This window comes from Mauremys mutica, chromosome 8, assembly GCF_020497125.1.
Source record: "Mauremys mutica isolate MM-2020 ecotype Southern chromosome 8, ASM2049712v1, whole genome shotgun sequence".
In the NCBI taxonomy this organism is placed as follows: Eukaryota; Metazoa; Chordata; order Testudines; family Geoemydidae; genus Mauremys; species Mauremys mutica.
In genome coordinates, this window is record NC_059079.1 from 81,870,453 (window position 1) to 81,890,858 (window position 20,406).

General features: G+C 41.4%; 1 protein-coding gene across 3 annotated transcripts in view; it reads left to right on the forward strand.

Annotated features, from left to right (window-relative positions):
- Positions 1-20,406, forward strand: part of SLIT3 (slit guidance ligand 3) — a 768,837-nt gene that overhangs the window by 584,224 nt on the left and 164,207 nt on the right. For all 3 annotated transcript variants that reach the window (XM_045026794.1, XM_045026795.1, XM_045026796.1), the window contains 2 exons: positions 9,228-9,371; positions 12,391-12,534. In XM_045026794.1, the coding sequence (XP_044882729.1) occupies positions 9,228-9,371; positions 12,391-12,534 (288 nt within the window). The remainder of the gene's footprint in view (positions 1-9,227; positions 9,372-12,390; positions 12,535-20,406) is intronic.

The window sequence follows — 20,406 nt, forward strand, 5'->3', positions numbered from 1 at the left end:
TACTTAGCAGTGTCTGTGCCAGGGAGACACTGGTGGATGGGGTTGCAGGTGGTTCTAACACAGCTGCTTATTGTGTATGGCAGGGAACGTGGTGGAAAAGATGTTGGTTAAGCCTTACAGCCACCCATTGCTGCCACTTTTTTATATAAAAGGAGCAAGAGAATTGGATCAAGCCCCCTTTTTTTCAGTGTGGGTGTGGAATGCAGACTGATTTCACCACCATTTTAGGGACATCATTGAGAGGGTCTTTACCACATTCATTTCTAAGCACCACATGACAGTGTTACGTGTGTCATGAGCTTTTCTATGGCACTCATCGCTGTAGTATCTGAGTGCTTCACAAACAATGAATTTACTTTCACAACACCCTGTGAGATGGTGCGGGGGGAAGGCCTTACTCTGATCCCCATTTTACAGATGGGGAACTGAAGGACAGGAAGATTAAAATCAGAAGTTCCTACTCATTTTGGATGCCAAATTTGAGAGACCTGGGACTCAGTTTTTCAGAATACTTAGCATTATGTAGCACATTTTTATGTTCAAAGCACAGCTCTCATTGACTTCAGTTGCTCAGCACTTCTACAGATCAGACCCCAGGGACTCAGGTCAGTCACCCAGAAAATAAAGCCCACACAATTAGTGACCATCTGTGAGAAGTGATTTGCTTAATATCACCTAGGAACTCTTTGTCAGAGGCAGGACTAGACTCCAGTTCTTCAGGGCCACATTCAACTGCCTTCACCATGAAACTGTCCTGCCTCTTCCTGCAATCCCCTGCCTCATTCACTACACACCTTCCAACGTCTGCAACAAATGAGGCTGAGGGGCTTACACACAACAGCCTCCTTTACTACATACCCCTGATTCACCCCCAGTGCAGGGCCAGATCCTTGTCCCCAATCTCCACTCACCAGGTCCCCATCCAGTGTGTCCCTTTCCCCACCATGGCCTCCAGTCATGCCCACTCTGTCCCAAAATCCTTCCTCAGGCTCCTCAGAGTATCAATTTCCGTCCTCCTGGCTCCTTGTCCCAGTCTCCTTGCCCAGCCAGTCCCAGTCTCCCCCACACCCCAACTTTCAGTCCAAGTTTCCTTCTCTCAACCCCTGCCATTCGTAGTCAACCCCCGCCACTCTAAGGTTCCCCCCAACACATCTGGCTCTTATCCCCTCTGTGTTCAAATCATGCAGATTCCTTCTCCACACCGCCAAGCCCAAGCAGAGGAGGCACGGAAAGCACAGGAGAGAGAGAGAAAGAGAGTCTCCCTGCTCACAGTCCAGGTGCCTGGACCCAGACCCTTCTCTGGCATAGCTCACCAGAGTGCAACTGCAGGGCAAGTCCTGCTCAGCCTTGGGCTGGAGCATGCCCATTATGGACAGAATTTTTGGGGACTTTAACGCTAAAATCTCAAGACGCTTGGCAGTATATGCAACCTGCAGTTTTTCATAGGCTTTTAACTTGGCCAAATTTGGGGAGATTTTCACAGGAATGGCATAAAGCACGTCTCTGTGAACTTGTCTACATGTGGTTTGATGTGTAGGGTAGATGTAGCTGCATGCCGCAGTGAAAGGCAAGCTGCATCCATACTCATGGTGGTATGTAGCTAAATGCGGCGTGAAAGACTCCAGCAGGGGTGAGGCAGCAGGGAAAAGTTCTGGCCAGAGCCTTTCCCAGCTGCCTGAATCTTTCACTACAGAGGGGCCAGTGTCCAGCAAAGGGGAAGCAGCAAGACACAACAGTGCTAAAAATAGCAGTGTAGCTGTGGGTTCCACTGTTTGGGCATGTAGAGAGCCATGCACGGTGTATGCCATAGGATTCAGGCATGTAGGACACTCTGCTCTACTCTCCTAAGCAATACCTCACCGTCTGTGTTGGTGTTTATGCCCATGATAGCTGGGTGTACAATACTGGTGCTCTGCACACACTGTAAGTGTAGACCTACCCTGACACAAAGGCCAAATTTCAAGTCCCTGCTTCAAAGCCTAGGGAGACTTGAGTTTTTCAAAGGTCAGCCTGAGGCAGACACCCAGCATGGAAAATATCTGCCCAAATGGCAAGAGTTTGAAAAAGTTACAAGCAACTGAAAACAGAGTCTCATAACGGCACGTGTCAGGCAAGGTTCATAGGCAACAGCCTGGCCTGTGATATACAATTACATCCAGTGGTTAAAATAATTTGAAAATATTCCTTCTAGGCAGACTCTTAATGTATGAAATTACAGCCTAGGATTAAACTGATTTTACATGTTATAGGACTACAAATGAAATTAAATCCTTGGTACAGAAACTCTAAAGGTCACTACCCCATAATATCAAGTTAGGCAGCCTTTTATTTAGAAATTAAACCCACTAAAATGAACTTTTTTTAAACAGAACTGATTTTTAAAAGGGTAAAACTTCTGTGCCTATCATTTTTTTCCTGATTAACTTCAGTAATTAACTATATAATCCCATATATAGGGTGGAACAGTCTATAGCAGTGTTTCCCAAACTTGTTCCGCCGCTTGTGCAGGGAAAGCCTGTGGCGGGCCAGGCCGGTTTGTGTACCTGCCACGTCCGCAGGTGCAGCCAATTGCGGCTCCCAGTGGCTGCGGTTCGCTGTTCCAGGCCAACGGGAGCTGCTGGAAGTGGCAGTCAGTATGTCCCTCGACCTGCGCCGCTTCCAGCAGCTCCCATTGGCCTGGAGCAGCGAACCGCAACCACTGGTAGCCGCGATCGGTCGAACCTGCAGACGTGGCAGGTAAACAAACCAGCCCGGCCCGCCAGGGGCTTTCCCTGCACAAGCAGCGGAACAAGTTTGGCAACCGCTGGTCTATAGTATTAGTAGAATGCTAGACATACCTATATTTTATACTGTCTTAGACCACAGCAATTCTCTTGGTTTCCTAGCTGACGTGGATGCAAAACAGCAGCTGGAATCTCAGGAATAATTGCTTATGGGTAAGGGAAAATGTCTATAGAATCACTTGATCGGTGGCTTCCCTTGATCCAAGTGTGCCAATAGGGTTTGCTATGTGGGGTCATTTTTGAACATAGAATCTCAAATGTCACCCATGGCCAAGAGTGGCGTTTCTCCTTTAAAATATTCCTAAATTGCCATCCTTTCTTCAAAACACTGACCTTGCCCTGGCAACCCATGTCTTCGTTACCTCTACCAAGGGTTACTGTAATGGACTTTATTTGGTGCTCACCTGATAGACAGACAGATATTGAGTGTTATGGAATCTAGCAGCCTGAGTGCACCTGAGTTTTTCCTTTATTTCCTCAATCTACACTCTCTGGTAGATAGTGGATTGCAGTGTTTATTCTAATAATTAAAGCCTTAAAGAGCAGTTCTACTCTGAAAACAACTCACTCTATCATCAGTTTTGTGAGTTCTGTCTTCACTGTGGCCCAGTGATCCCAAATCAAAATTGCTCAGTTGTCTTCAGTATGGCTCAAACATTAAAAAAGTTCTTTCTTCCATAAGAATGACTAATGTGCTTTTGTACTCAAACCCTCTTCTCTTACCAACTTAAAAAAAAATTATAAAACCCTTGGGGAAAGAATCAACCTAAAACCAAGAAAAAGCAATTGAAATAGTTAAAAATTTAACTCATAACACAAGCAGCATTTTTACCCTGAAACAGGAGAAGTTCCAGAGACTCCATAAATTCCACTAGGGACTGTGCTGTTATTGATTTTATGTGGAAAGTGCTTACATACTACAGTGATGACTAGCAGGATAAAGTCCTAAAAGAGAATTTAACCCAGCAATTAGCACAGGATAAACAATTCTGTTGATGTATGACCCAGAATAGAATCCATCTTCCTTCCCATAGCTATGTTAACATTGCATGACCAACGGGTATAACACCATTATAAACTTTAGCCACTAATGTAAAAAGCTAAGACACTGAGCAGTAGCCCTCTAAAAATGGCACTTCTATAACTTAATAGATCTTCATTCTGTGTGTTCAGAGACACACTTTGATATAGGCCCAGTCTTCCAAGAGACTCCTTTTTTCCTCCTCTCCCAAGATGTGGGTGTGGGTTTAAACTTTACCAACAGGTACAAGTTAGAGAGCAAAGTCTTTAATGATGACCAGGCTTTGTAGGTGTTCCCCTTTGATACATGCCTATGCACATTAAGTGCTTATAGACGTGCCTCAGGACCCATTTCCTTTTCAGCTGTCCATGCATTTTTGGTGGATTTTATTGCATGATAGCAATGGGATGTCAGCGGTTATCACTATTATGTAAAAACAGCCAAATTAACCAGAGCTCTGTAGATGCAGAACATTGATCCTGCTAGTCTTTGTGCATTGTGCCTGACTACTGCACCCCAGCACAAGTGCTGGTGGAGGCTACCTGTGAACAGAAATGAGATTTAGAGCCCTAGGTTTAGTATACAGCAGTGGGTAATTAGTGGTATCAAGCCCTCTGTGATCCTTCTCTCATATGCACAAGTGCAAAGCTTAAAAATAAAAGGGACAGTGTGTAGGCAGAGAATGGATGTGTCTGTGGAGTCATGGCCTGAAATGATCTTCATAGTAATGAAGCCCTTATCCATGCCTCGCTCCTGCAACTGCGAGGCAAGATTAAGCTGGCAGCTACACAGTGGACACTCATCAACACAGGTCTGGGTTCCTCTGTGCTCCCTGTTTCCCTCATTTTTAACCTAACAAGTAACACTATGCGCCAGGGTTGTGCTGGATAAAACACTCATTATAATACTGGGTGGTAAAGTGACTCTTACCTTTAACAATAACAAAGGAAATCTCCCCTCAAGCTATGTGAGGTACATTTATGCACCCCATTTCCACAGTATCTGAGCACCTCACAATCTTTGTGTATTTATGCCCATTTGAACTCCTATAGTACAGCGCAGTAGCCTAACCTATTTGTACGGGGAGGCAATGGCAGCAGCTTTCTCCCTAGAAATGGCACATGTGCGGGCAGTTTTCACTTTGGAGCCTTTGTCTGTTCTGTCAATAAGCCATGTATTTAAATGGTCCCAAAGGATTCATTGACCCCTGAATCTGGGAATCAAATGTGTCCAATTTTTAAGAAGTCTCTTGGTACTAATTTACATGATAGCTCATCATGGATACAACAAAGCCATTACAGGGTCTATCTAATAAAGTTGTGCTGTATGAATTTTTGAAAAAGACCCCAATTATTATGCTCCCATTCTGAAGTGGATGCATGGGGGAATGGATCTTACACTTTCTAGAGCTGTCCCAGATATTTATAAGGGGGTGAGGGATGTAAGTCAGAGCCAGTATAGGCACAGGAAAGTGGACGGTGACTTTTCTGAGGTCAGCCACATGTCAGTGTCGGAGCTAGGAACAGAACTCTTAACCTGAAACCTCATGTTCTAGCTACAAGGCCACATTCTCTCCTGGAAAGTAGGCTTCAAACTTTGAAATCCTATTCACAGTTTGTTTGGATTTTTTTTTTCAAAAGCAAGAAGGGTGCTGGATTGTTTGGACTCAAGGATTTTTATTTTAAGTCCAGGATGGATATATCATGGCAAAGGTGGTGAGTAGAGCTGGTGTGGAATTTTTTGACGAAATGGGTTTTAGTCAGAAAATGCTGACTTGCCAAACTCAAAACTTTTTGCAAGAAGGGATTGGCTTGATGAAACTTTCACTGAGAGAGGTTTCCTCAGGTCCAGGATGGAATTTCTGGTCATGACAAGAGAGAAAGAAACAAAGGCCCTAGGATAGCCTGGTGGCTAAGGCATTCACCTGGGATGTAGACGACCTGGTTTCCAAGTCTTTGCTACAAATGAAGCAGAACTGGGATTTGAACTGGGTCACTCGCATCCCGGATGAGTACAGTAACCCCCAGGCTATTGGCTCGTATGGCCATGTGTCTCTCTCACTCTAATATTTGTGACGTTTCTGAAGGTCTCGGTTTCCTCCCACTGTGGAGCAGGGAAGATTTTCTGAAATTTCAAATATTTTTGTGGGATGGGAAAATTATTTCCTGTCCAGCTCTAGTGGTGGGTAAGCCTACCCTTTGGTTTTCTGTGTCTCTGGACTAGCTTGAATTATGGTTCTCTGTGTTTCTGAAACTTCCTTTGCTCTGAATTAGGATGATAGGACCCTGATCCCCTCATGTCTAGATAATACAGGATCAAATCTAGCTGAGGTTGGTAGTAACCAAAAGTTAATAATTGGGGTATGTCAAGGAGTTGGAGGCTTGACTCCAGAAGACAGAGATTCACGTCTCTGAACTGTGTGTGCCCCACCAGCAGTCCCAGCAGAAAGACCAATGGGCAGGGAGCCAGGAGGAGAGGCTGCATGGAAGGGTCAAGGTGCACCAGTAGGGCTGCATGAAGAAACCTATACTACTGCCACTTGTAGTATGACCCACTCACCAGATAGCGATTAGCCCAGCATCATTCGCCCCCAACAAATTCACTTAAAAGGAAACTCGTGTATCTCTGTAAAACAAATCCAGAGTAACAGATGGAAAATAGGATTGAGCTGGAAGGTTGCCAAGACTGATCTAATATTATTTCAAAGCACTTGTTTCAAGTATGATTTGGGATGGAATCTCAGCATTCCTGAAGGACATGGCTTGTAATGTTTGAAGTAGTAAAAGTCTGCTGTGAAGTCAGAGTTTTTTCAGAAGTTTATTCCAGATGGAAACATGCCGTTTTCGCTATGAATTTACATTGTCACCTCTGAAAATGGTAACCTGTTTTTTGTCCAAATTATAAGACAAGAAGAGTTAAAGTTTTGCTGATTTTTTTCTTCACCATTTTGCCATCAGGGAGAATCTTTTTATGCAGCTTGAATGTGAAAAGCCTCTTATTTCCAAGGTCTAGGATTCTAGTAAATCTTTCAAAATTTCAGTCAGGCTTTAGGGACATCTTCACATAATGGTAGATATTTGTACAGGACAGTTGCTGTCAGCTACCCATCTCTTTTTTTATACTCTAATGGAGAGGAAATGGGTTCAGGAAGAAAAATAAGGGAACCGATCTTGGTGAGACATCTACTTTGACTATGATCCCAGCGGGATTGCAGAACAGTCTTGTCTCCATTTACTGTTGTAAGCCTGGTCTTTCCTCACCTCTACTGTTTGGTTTAGCTTGTACTATTTAATATTGAATTTTAAGATCTTCAGGGCAGGGGATATATTTTTGTCTATTCTGTAAAACACCTAGCATGTTTTTGGACACTTAAAAAGTAGTAATGTGCTGCTGGTGAAAGGAGCAGAGTTCAATAATCCAGGTGGTTGAAGTCCCATTTCTACTTTGTGCATCTTCTGACAGTGAAAGGTGCAAGCTTTGACACAGTGTCAACTAATATGCCTTATTCCTGACCTGATTGGTGTGTCCAGTTTGTAGGGTGAGAAGATAAGGCCTTCTCCAGTCTCTGACCAGCCTACTTAAGAGTGTTTGGTTTTTGCAACATGAGTATATGTCCTCTAGGAAGTGGATTACAACCACTCTTTTACATGGATGACCAAACAGCCTTTAGATAGTAATGAAACCTAATCACTACAAGTGCAGGTTGGATTATTAATGGTGAACTATAGGTCAAAGGTGTTGTATATTACCAGTCAGAGAACAAAACTGCAAATATGCATCACTCCATGGTCACCACCAGGGAAAAAGCGTCATTGTGAGCAATAGAAGAAGTAACATAATGTATGGATTCAAAACAGACACAAAAGAGATACTGAGCTATAAACTTTCATCAGACAACAGTTCAGCCCCAAATTAAATTCATATGTCATAATATCCATACAAGGCTGGCTTTGACACTGAACATAAACTCTTGTCTTCACATCATAGACGAAAGTACAAAGCACAAGAAACTTTTTGAACACCCCCCCCCAAAAAAGGTATATATATTTTCGTGAATTTTTTCCTCCTTATAGTTGGCATTCTTTCCCCTCCTTGCTGGCTGCAGAACGCACAAGAGGTGATGGGTCACATGCTGTATGGCCCAGTATCTGACAGTTTTTCAGGAGACATAAACCAGCTTACCAGAGTTTACCACATGAAACTCATCTCCAGTCTACAGAGTTCCTTTAATTCAGGGACAAGTTCTGCAAAGAGCAAGCCCCACAGTGTTTGTTTGCATCTAAGGCCAGAATTGTACTGCTGCCATGTGTTCCATTAACTTTTATCCTAATCAAACTGTCCATTCTTCAGAAAAGCATGGCCCAGGCACAAGTCCAATGCCTTCTTGTTTGCTTGTTTTCCCTCATTTAGGCACATATTCTGAATCCCTTACTCGTGTTGAATAGCAATGGGACTACTTCTGCAAGAAGGTGCTTCTCATATGAGTGTCGGTGTCAGAGTCTGGCCTTTAGACAGTATGCTTTTTGGAGAATGGAAATGTGTTTTATGCATGGCCCTATACTTCAGAGCCTTATTACAAAGAATAGTGCTTACTATTATGAGCAGTAACTTTGAAGTCAATAGGATTATTCAGAGTAGCATGCACTGAGCCTCATAGTAAATGTTTGCAGGGTTGAGCTCTAAGGTTCTGAAGAACTTAAGGCATGATTTTCATAAATAAGAGTAGCCTATTTTAATAAATCTCTAACAGCATTTTATCAAATGGAAGTTTTCAATCCATTTGGCTTTTTCACAAATACAGCACATTCAGCCCAGGTTTCATTTCAGGTTTAAACCATTTTGTAGTTTAATTACGTTGTACATTTACATTAATCATTCCCTTTGCATCTGACTTTGTTTCTCCACTTCATTATTGCTTACACATTTAAAGCCAGTGTGGTGTTTGGTGCTGTACAATAGACACAAGTAAAGATGATCCATATCTCAGGGTTATGTGCTCTTCTCCCTGTGGTTAGATAAGACTTGCAAGAAAACCACTCCAGCAAAACCACCTAAGCAGGTGTTTAACTGTATGCACAAGTGGTGTGCCAGAAGTGGTGCACCTTGCAGGATCGAGCCCATTCAGAGCCTGATTCAGACCAGATGTAACAGGGCGCAGTTCCTTTGACTTTTGTCTCACGTGCTTACCTCAGTTTTGTCTCCTATCCTGGTATGATTGTGTTTGTGATAAATGTTGTGAAAGGGGAGCTGTTTGTATGTTATGATTTCAAACTGCAGTTTGCCCTACGTTACAGATTGAAAACCTGGCTGGATAATTTCTGCAAAGCACATACCCTTCATTAAGCCTCTCTGTCTCTTGTTCTGACAAATGTTTGGAACAAGACAGAAATCTTTTTCCTATTACCTTTGCTTTCCCCCACCAGAAACCTGAATAACAATAAGATCAAGGAGATCCGAGAAGGTGCCTTTGACGGGGCAACAGGGGTGCAGGAACTGATGCTGACAGGGAATCAGCTGGAATCTGTGCAAGGGCGAATGTTTAGAGGCCTCACAGGACTCAAGACAATGTAAGTGTGAAACCTATGTCCAACTGCTGAAAAGTATGGCTGCTTGTTTGGGAGAGCTTGGTTACAGCCATACCTAATTACACCACAGTTATTAGACAGTAAATTCTTTGGGGCAGGGAATGAGTCTTACTGTGTTCACAGAGCACTGTGTATTTTTATGGTGCTCTGTGAGTGATTAGGTATCTGCTGTTTCTTTATAAACTGATTTTCAAGAATTAGTAAATTGACAGTGAAGCTGTCTTGGGCCAAAGCTGAGTGGATTTAATCATGTAGCTGTTTTAGTTAGTTAGAATTAATTTAAGATCCTTTCTAAAATTTGACTTTTAAAATTTACTTTGGTTTAATTCACTGTGGCATTATCTGTGATTATGTCAGAGATAATGGTGATTGTATAACGCAATATGGTCTCATGGTGAACACACTGTACTAGATTCCAGGATATTAAGGTTTAAATTCCCAGCTCTGCCACAGACTTCCCATGTGGCCTTTTGCAAGCCACTTAATATCTCTGTTTTTTAAGTTTCCAATTTCTCATAAGTGTTAAGGATAAATTCTTTAATGCATGTGAGGTTCCTACAGTGATGGGGTCACGTAAGTGCCTAGACATATAGACAAACAGCAGACACTGGAAAATGGATCATAGTTTGCTTCTGCTCCATACACCGGAGATAAAGCTTCCTGTAAAATCAGAAAGAATGATGGCATGTGATTGACCACTTGACAGATATCCTGTTTGCATAATGTCTCTGTTCTAGGAGGACATAACATGTGAGCAATGTGACTTCCCCCTGCAATTGGCTCCAAAATGCCAAGTGGAATTTTAAAAAAGCTCAGTTTAGTCACAGCAACAAGTGTTTCTTAGTTTGCAAAGTATCATAGTGCCAAACCCTTCAGTCCTACACAAGCAAAACAACCCTGACGTGACTTGGAGGTTTGCCTGAGTGAGGACCTCACAACTTGGCCCGTAGAGACAAAAACTGGAGAACTTTTCCTTCACTGTTTCTTCAACTTTTGCTTTTCTTTGGCTTAGTCCATCTGGTGTGTGTGTTTTACTGAGAAAATTTTAATTTAGTATCCACAAACAGTATTTAACTTTTTATGCTATGAAAGCAGCCCATGGCAGGGCTCCCAAACAAAATAAGTATTTTTTCATAGAAAGATATTTAGCATTTGCGCTATGCTGCTGACCTGACCTGCATTTCCCCCAAGCTGCTAAAGCAGTCTAAATATACACAGCATGAAATGAAAATCTGTAAGTATAAGTTTTCCTTCAGAAAGGGCACCCAGTGTGTGGTAGAGAATCCAGAGTTGGCTTCAGAGACTATATTTGGATCTATAAACCTGCATTCTTTGAGCATAAAAACTATAGCCTTAAACCAAGAGGCCATGTTGGACAGAGGCATGCATTGATTTTGAAAATCCTGTGTGCTTCTATAAATGTATTAAATAGTTATAGAGATGGACGGGCATTTAAAAACCTGCCTAGCTATGTGAAGTTACCATCTAAAATGTATAGAATCCAAAAAAACCATCATTCTGACATGACTTCAATATAATGTATTTCCAGAATTGACCTAATCCAACCAGGGCCTTAGACACCCCCTTCTCTTATAATAGCATGTTCCTTCTAGAGTTTATGGCATAAATGGAACCATTGCATGAAGGGACAAGTTCCCCCCAACTTTTTGGTGTCCTGTTAACATCTCTTGTCATGTGCTTTTTGGTCTCTCCATTTTTTAACATGCTCTATTTAACCACTGCTTATGGCACTAGGACCCATCTATTTATATTATAGGTGTCTGAGGTGATAACTGGATTTGGACGTTTATCCACTTAAAACTTAGTGTCAAGTCATGGCCTTTCACACCAAATGCCTGATTACGATGTAAATATCTATACCTGTTTTGCTAAATCTAATCTCTCTCAGGCAATGGTAAAGTACCTCCTATCAATGTAGTATCCAACTGCCTAGCTGGCTGGTATCAGTGTGGGATGTGACAACAGGGTATACTGAACTCAGTGCAGACTGCCTGGATTTCAGAGCAGAGAATTATTTCCCCTTTAGTTTACATGCTTAGATTATTGGAGTGGGAGCACATGATCGCATGTGTTTTGGGACCTTCTGGTGGTATGCTTTAGATACTGAATAATGTTTAATCTGAAGATGAATAGTGACATTAATGTACCACTACAGTCTTTTATATGAAATGTGACACATGCTTCTTGAATAGCTCTAAAGCCTTTGTGGCTATGAAGCAAAATTAGATATTACAGTATTTCAATTCAATTAGGCTTTACCATCAAATTCATTGTTACCATAACAACTCACAGCAATGTATGTTCATCTGGTACAAGCGTTGAGCAAAGAGGCATTTTATGGGGTCATAACTTTTTTTCCCCTCTGACTGCTATAGGAAAGTTAATGATGATAATAAGATTTCAGAGCTGGTTTTGGTGTGGAAACTCTTTCCTATACCATACATAAGCTTCCACTGTTGTTGTCTCCTTTCATACTGTTTAAATACAAATTTTAAAAAGCTATTTAGGATAGTCATTTTGTTAAAGCAATGTAAGTATTGTTATGCTCAGAGGGTAGCCAGAGTCCATATCAGGTGGCCTCAGAAATTCATTTTCGATTACTCCCAGGCTCAGTAAATCATTAGACTTTTAAAGCTGACTGCATGTCTGATGCTAGCGAAGGTTTTTGGTCCCACTGTAATTTCAACTGCAGAGTGTCCACCACTCTTTAATGCCATGTGTGAACAAGTATAATAATGGAGTTTGAGATTCATAATGGTACACCTTTGAGGTGAGAAGGACCCTTTGTTAGCTATTTGTACTCTTGAGAGTCAAAACAGAATAGGGTCTGATGCTCATTTAGCATCAGTCACTGTCCTGTATTACAACAGATGGATGTTAGAAATGGCATTTGTGGACCCCTGCCTTTAGATTAGGCCACCACCACCACCTTCACTACAGTTTCCAGGAGTATTCTAATTCCATGTCTGAATCTTTGCAGGATGCTGAGGAGCAACTTGATCAGCTGTGTGAACAATGACACCTTCACAGGACTAAGCTCAGTAAGGTTGCTCTCTCTCTACGACAATCGCATCACCACCATCACTCCCGGAGCTTTCAATACACTTGTCTCTTTGTCCACGATGTAAGTAATCCTTTTAGGGTTTTTTTGATGGTGCCACTGTGCAGGACTGCCTGGGCTGGGGTGGGAGAAAGGGGTCCATTGGCCCGACCACTGTGGACTCAAATCAGCACAAGGACCCCACGCGCCAGGTTGCAACACCAGAAGGGGGAGCTGGGCCCAGCTCCATGGGACAAGGGCCAGCAGTACAGGGTGCGTGTGGAGTGGGCTCACTCTTCCTACCACCCCACCATTGGAGCCTTAGGTACTGGGCAGGGACGGGTGGGCGCTTCAGTTTCAGATTTTGGCCCTGACCCTGAACACCTCTGTGCGGCCCTGCTATTGTCCCATACTTTCAGAGAATTTGTTAGTTGTGAAATCAAAGTGTTTGAGTATTCAGATGGGGAGAACCATCTGAACCATCTTTCTTTATTTTTAATTCGCTGAAATTGAAGATTTGGAGAATTTAGAACTTCTGCGACTGCTTTAGAGTTACCATGCTCAGTTTCAGTGTGGACAGACAGAGGGCAGAGAAAAGGGTTGGGGTTCTTTTTGTTTTTGTTTTTTCAATTTAATAAAAAAACCTAAATGTCAAAAAGTTGTTCTATAAAATGAATATCTAAACCTAAAAGGAAGGAGAGCTCAGTTCCCATTGGAATTTGCAAATCCCAGCCTAAACATTTACAAAGAGTTTTCAAGGTTTTTCTATAATATTTCTGACTTTTCTTCTTATATATTTTCTGGGTTCCTTTCTTAGTGTATCTATTTTCATACAAGTACACATTGTTAAATAGAGAGAGAGAGTCTGGTCTGTGCTTCCAGCTGTGAATGGGAAACTGCCGCAACTGTTAATGAAAGTTGTCTACTTAATCCCATCCACTCTGCACTGAAAATACACCCTAACTATCCAAACAAAACAAACTCTTTGTTACTATTGCATTTTTTTTTGGCTCGAAAGTAACCTCTGTGGCGTTTACTTGTTTTAAATATAATGTATATGTTTGTTTTTTGAGGGGAAGGGGTGTAGCAGAGCAGAGGTCTTGCAATGTTTTGTTGCTCCTTCCTTTATTTTTATCAATTTTGTTAATAGCCTTTCCCCAACCAGCCAGTCCATGCTGTGGCATCTCACCCTTTGGTAGGAGGGAGAGAGAGGTAAACAACCCTCCTAAAAGTCACCCTGCAGATTGAAGGACAAGGGCACTAACTATAGTGGAATTCATTTTCACTGGTCACCATTTGCATTGCTCATTCTTCTATATTGGTCAAACCATACATTCCAAAATGTAGTACTCCACATGTGCTTCTCTGTGCTGCCAGCATTCCCAGCCTTGTCTGCCTTTCCCCCTGCTTCTTGCAGTTGCCTCCATGCATCCCCTATGTATGGAGTGACGATCTTGAACTAGTCCCCAAGAATCATGCCCTGTCTGCTTTTAAGTCTCTCTCAAAAACTCACCTCTGCTATGCTGTCTACAGGGAATCTGTTCAATTTTTAACAGTTCCCTCTGTTTCCCTTTTCCTAATCTCTGTGTGCTTCTCTGCTATTACAAGTGACCTCAGAACAGGGAACCATCCCTCATTTACTTACTCTTGAATGTCAGGAAAGGAACTAGCTCATCATATGCTCTCAAATAAAAGGTATGTCAACACAGCAGCTGGAAGAGTGTTTCCCAACACAGGTAGACAGACAGGCTGCCTTGAGCAGAGCTAACGTGCTAAAAATAGCAGGATAGCCATAGGTAGCTGCCCAAATGCAGTCCTGTCCAACCCGCTGGCTATATACTCAGGTGGCTAGCCCAAGCTAGCCCACGGTGGCCACACTCCTATTTTTAGCAGCCTAGGTCAAGCACAATTTCAAGTGCCGTGTAGACATAAACAAATAATGCTGATGTTTCCCTTTGTTTACACAGTTCACTGGGTTATTGGTTGCACAAATAAGGCTGGGAGTAATTTGTGATTGTGTCATATTTAATGGCAGGAAAGAATTTTTCACCTTTGTGGGTATTTTTTAGCTGCACGTAAAGATTTTCACAGCCTCTGACAGTGTGTTAAAGCTGATGATAATTGACTGAGCTGCTTTGGCATAAAAATGCCTTTTTGTAGTCACTTTGAACATGGAAGATGGGCATTGTGTTCCTATCCATGTTTGAATTAGGAAGTTCACTCAGACAGATTTTCACATAGGGCTTGATCCAATGCCCATTCGAGTCAATGGCAGGAGCCCCATCGACTTCACTGGACTTTGGATTTGGTGTCATATCATTCAGATACATGCCGTGTCTACACTTATGGCAGCGAGTAGAGTACAGGCACTACATGTATAGCTACACGCTGCCAGTGAAGGCAGGCTGCATCCACTCTTGTCACTGTGGTGTGTAACTACCCGTGGCAGTAAAAGGCTCTGGTGGGGGAAGGCAGTGGGGAGCTACTGGGCGCAGCAGGGAAAGTCTCTGGCGCGGAGAGGCTGCAGTAATCTGCACGGGCTAAAAATAGCAGTGTAGACATGGTAGGCACTGCTTGGCCATTGGTGTAGGGTATTTACCATAGGGTTCAGGTGTGCAGGGCACTCTGCTCTCCTCAACTAAACCATACCTTACCATCTACACTGCTATTTATCCCTATTCTAGCAGAGTGTGCAGTTTCTGTACTTTACAGGCGCCATAAGTGTAGTCGCACCTTTACATGAAAAATGAGGAACTGTTTCCCAACCTGTATTTCATAACAGCATTCCATTATGGCTGGCTGTGCCTGCATCCTGATGCTACTAGAGATTAAATATTACTTTCATGACTTAGAGAGTTCAGGTCATTGACTGTCCTATTCACCCTAAATTGTGAAGATTAATCAGTATTTAAGTTTCACTTTTTTTCCGTTTATTAATACAAAACTATGAACCACTCCATTTTATATTCATTTATATAATAACCACTTATAAACTAACATTTCTTTCCATTTTTTTATTTGAGAAACTATATTTTGTGTCATTCACCAGATTAAAAGCAGCATTGTTACTTTTTGCTTACAGTCATTATCCTTAATATTATCCGAAAGTATACAGTTCTGAAAATAGCACTCAAAGGAATGGTTTCCAGCAGAGGGAGCAGATACATTTATTTTTTGTGTCATTGCAAAAGCATAGCGGTTTTTATTATTTCTTACTACCAGTGGGATAAGTTAAATAAATAGATATTTAGGTTCCCACTTTTTAGGTATGCATACAGTTCTGCAGGCCCAGTCCTAATGCATGTATTTTAATACCTAGGCAAGCATGTTTATCCACAGTGAGTTTTGCATGAATTAAACATGCTAAGAGGGCACACTTACACAATATTAAAATATCAGCCTAGATTTTAGAGTGTGTTTCCCAGCTGATTATAACAGTATCAAGACAGGCTGCAATTTGGAACTTTTCCTTTTAAATATTTCAGCTTCCATAGCTCTTCGCAAATTTTAATAAAGACACTTCTGGTTAACTGGCTGCTTCCTTATTTCAAGGGCTCTGCCCACCCCTTCTATAAAAATTATTCTTGTATCTTTGACTGAAACCTTTTAATAAGCCACCTTTGCTAAAAGCTTGATTGCCCTGTTTCAATGTGAGTGGCTATATTACTATCAGTAGGTATAGAAAATCTGATTATTTAATTTTATAGCATTTCAACTGTCAAACATTACTGTTTGTGATCTGAAAATGCCCACTTTAATAGCCTCAGTCAAACTCCATCCTAACACTGTTGCAATTTATTGTCCCTTGCAGGCTTTCAAATTGCTTATCATCAGAAATAATTTTGCATAGTGAAGCTTTTGTTCCATGTGATACTTAGATTCATTGACCTAATGGTACTGCCAAGTGGCATCATCATGTTTCCTTGGAAACAGCTCGAGCTGTTTTGGTACCAAAATATATCTATCTAGTTTTCTAATATATAATATATCTCAAAAGGGATTAGGGAAAGGATCAGTATATTTGGAAAAATATTAAGTGTAATTAATTGAATGATATTTATTGCACCATTACATATGAATAATCCGTGCTTCCTCAGAAAGTAACATTAAGAAAAGATTTGCTCATTGTTCCCACTATAGACTATGCAATAACATTATCAATTTTCCTCCATAAACAAAAGTTACACTTGAATATTTGAATTACAAAATTTGGACTGGAACCAGATTATTGGACTTTGCCAGTCTTCTGGGTGTTTGGATCCAGAGTTTTGGAACAGATCCATCTCAGACTTAAAATAAATGGGAAAATTTGAAGCCAGGGGTTACATTTAACTTCATGCAATCACATAAAAGAGACGCCGCCTCACTATTCAGTTTCCAGCCCTCTGAATATGGTGCCAAGTTAGTTTATAACAGTGTTTATTTTTTAAAATAAAATTAATTAAATGAAATTATCAAAAGTTGCTTAGATTACTGTGACATGTGAATGTATGTTCCCCATACCAGAAATTATATGAAGGGTGAAATTCACCCCTGAGCAGAGAGACTGTTCAAGGCAGTTGTGTCACTTAAGCCCTATATGTGGCAATGAAGTGCCAAGAGGCCATGTACTGTCTGTAAACAGAGGTGAATTTTACCATGAGAAAACTTAACTGTGTAATGCTAGGTCAGGCAAAGCCAGAGTTGGGCTGCCTTATGCTTTCCCCAGCTATGTAATTCCTAAAATGCCCAAGAGGGGAACTTCCTCCTGTGCACCTTATTCTTGATCCTGCAAGCTGATCTGCATGGCTGGACCTCCACACTCATGTGGAGTCTCTTTAACTTCAGTGCGCTCTAGAGGGGACCAAAGGGTCCCTGAGCTTGGATCACCTTGCAGAAATTGAAGAATGTCCTCAGCCCCCGCTCCCTTTCAGCACACCTTGCTCAGCCCCACCATATCCTGCCAAATGTGTAGGGAAAATTTAAAACCCTTCCTCAACCCATTACTTTTCTCTAGACACTAGCTTACCCACAGAAGCTGACAAATCATAGAATGATAGAAATGTAGGGATGGAAGGAATCTCAAAGTCATGAAGTCCAGCCCCCTGCTCTGTGGCAGGACCAAGTAAACCTAGACCACCCCAATAGGGATTTGTCCAACTTGTTTTTTTAAACGCATCCAATGATGCGGACTCCACGACCTCCCTTGGAAGTCTGTTCCAGAGCTTAACCACCCTTATAGTTAGAAAGTTTTTCCAAATATGTAACCTAAATCTTCCTTGCTGCAGATTAAGCTCATTACTTCTTGTCCTATCTTCAGTGGAAAAGGAGAACAATTCATCACTGTCCTCTTTATAACAGCCCTTAACATATTGGAAGACTGTTATCAGATTGCTCCTCAGTTTTCTTTTCTCAAAACTAAACTTGCCCAGTATTTTCAGCCTTTCCTGATAGGTCAGGTTTTCTAAACCTTTTATCATTTTAGTTCCTCTCCTCTGGATTCTTTCCACTGTGTCCACATCCTTCTTAAATTGTCGTGTCCAGAACTGGATACACGACTCCAGCTGGGGCCTCACCAGTGCCGAGTAAAGCGGGACGGTTACCTCCTGTGTCTTACATACAACACTTCTGTTAATATACCTCAGAATCGTATTCGCTTTCTCTGCAGCTGCGTCCCATTGATGACTCATATTCAGTTTGTGGTCCTCTATAACCCCAGATCCTTTTCAGCAGTACTACCACCTAGCCAGTTATTCCCGATTTTGCAGTTGTGCATTTGATTTTTTCTTCCTAAGTGAAATACTTTGCACTTGTCTTTAATGGATTTTATCTTCTTGAATTCAGACATATTCTCTAATTTGCAAGGTCATTTTGAATTCTAAACCTGTCCTCCATGGTGCTTGCTACCCCTCCCAGCTTGGTGCCATCTGCAAATTTTAAAAGCATATTCTTTATTCCATTATCCAAGTCATTCATGAAAATATTGAATAGTACTAAGCCAGGAGTGACCCCTGCAGAACCCCACTAGATATACGCTCACAGTTTGACATCAGATCAAGATAACCTCTCTTTGAGAATGATCTTTCAGCCAGTTGTGCATGCACCTTGTAGTAATTTCATCTAAGCCACATTTCCCTAGTTTACTTCTGAGAATATAATATGGATGTGCTGGTCTTCAGCTCTAGGGGCCTCCTAATTCATAAATAAAAAGGTCAAAACAGAGAAAACATAAAAGGTAGGAGCTTACACAACCTCCCCCCATGCAAAATGTACTTTGAACATACAACATCTGATTTTTTTTAAAAAGACACTTCTCCTCCTGAAGGGCTTATTTTTGTCATGCTGTTTTTCAACTTTCTACCATAGCCATTCCAGGTTTAAAAAAAAGTCAAGAATCTTTCTATGATAGGAGTAGGCATTTAGTCTCCATTGGATAAAATTGGCTAACCCATTTTTGCTCCAGCTTCTACCTTTTATATAATATAATATAATATAATTAATTAATAACCTGTCCTTTTGGTGGAGACCAAGTATGAAACATTTCTTCCTCAAAGGGGCAAAATTCAGCTGAAAACAGATGCTAGCACAGATATTATTATGCAGTCTTAACTGTTGCAATCCCTGCCCTTCTGTCATAATTAACTGGATTGTATTGTAATAATAATTATACTCTCGCTGTGCTTACAGTACATCAGATGTGCCCGATATGTTCTGGCAATACCACCACATGAAAAATATTGTGTTAAGGACTCACTCTGAGTCCTTGTCACTGAATTGGTCTTAAAGTTATGCTTTGTAAAATCTGTTTGGCTGCAAGACAGTGTCCCCAAAAAACAAGAAATCCTACTGTGGAAAACCACCAAGAGAGGAGTTTAAGATGCTGAGAAATGTGTATAAGATACTAAAGGGTAAATAGTATTATATCAGAACAATCCACACTAGGGGCATTATCCCTCCTGGTAAGCTCTCTTTATTTTACTGTTCATCCAACTTTGATTGTTAAACAGTTACTCTGAAGTCATGAGCCTCATTTTTTGTTTGATTTAGCTTTATTCTCTCAATTTCTTTAAAGAGCACCCTTAAGAATGATGGCTGTTTTCTCATGATACAGAACAAACAACCCCTGAGCCCAACACTGTGCCATTTAATTTCAGAAAGGGGAACTATGCAAAAATGAGGAGGTTAGTTAAACAGAAATTAAAAGGTACAGTGACTAGAGTGAAATCCCTGCAAGCTGCATGGACACTTTTCAAAGACACCATAATAGAGGCCCAATTTCAATGTATACCCCAAATTAAAAAACACAGTAAAAGAACTAAAAAAGAGCCACCATGGCTTAACAACCATGTAAAAGAAGCAGTGAGAGATAAAAAGGTATCTTTTAAAAAGTGGATGTCAGATCCTAGTGAGGTAAATAGAAAGGAGTATAATAAACACTGCCAAATTAAGTGTAAACATGTAATAAGGAAAGCCAAAAAGGAGTTTGAAGAACAGCTAGCCAAAAACTCAAAAGGTGATAATTTTTTTAAGTAGATCAGGAGCAGGAAGCCTGCTAAAGAACCAGTGGGGCCCCTGGACGATCGAGATACAAAAGGAGCACTTAAAGACGATAAAGTCATTGCGAAGAAACTAAATGAATTCTTTGCTTCAGTCTTCACGACTGAGGATGTTAGGGAGATTCCCAAACCTGAGCTATCCTTTGTCAGTGACAAACCTAAACCTCCCCCACTGCAACTTGAGACAATTACTCCTTGTTCTGTCATCTGTTACCACTGAGAACAGTCTAGCTCCATCCTCTTTGGAACACCCTTTCAGGTAGTTGAAAGCAGCTATCAAATCCCCCCTCATTCTTCTCTTCTGGAGACTAAATAATCCCAGTTCCCTCAGCCTCTCCTCATAAGTCATGTGCTCCAACCCCCTAATCATTTTTGTTGCCCTCCACTAGACTCTCTCCAATTTTTCCACATCCTTCTTGTA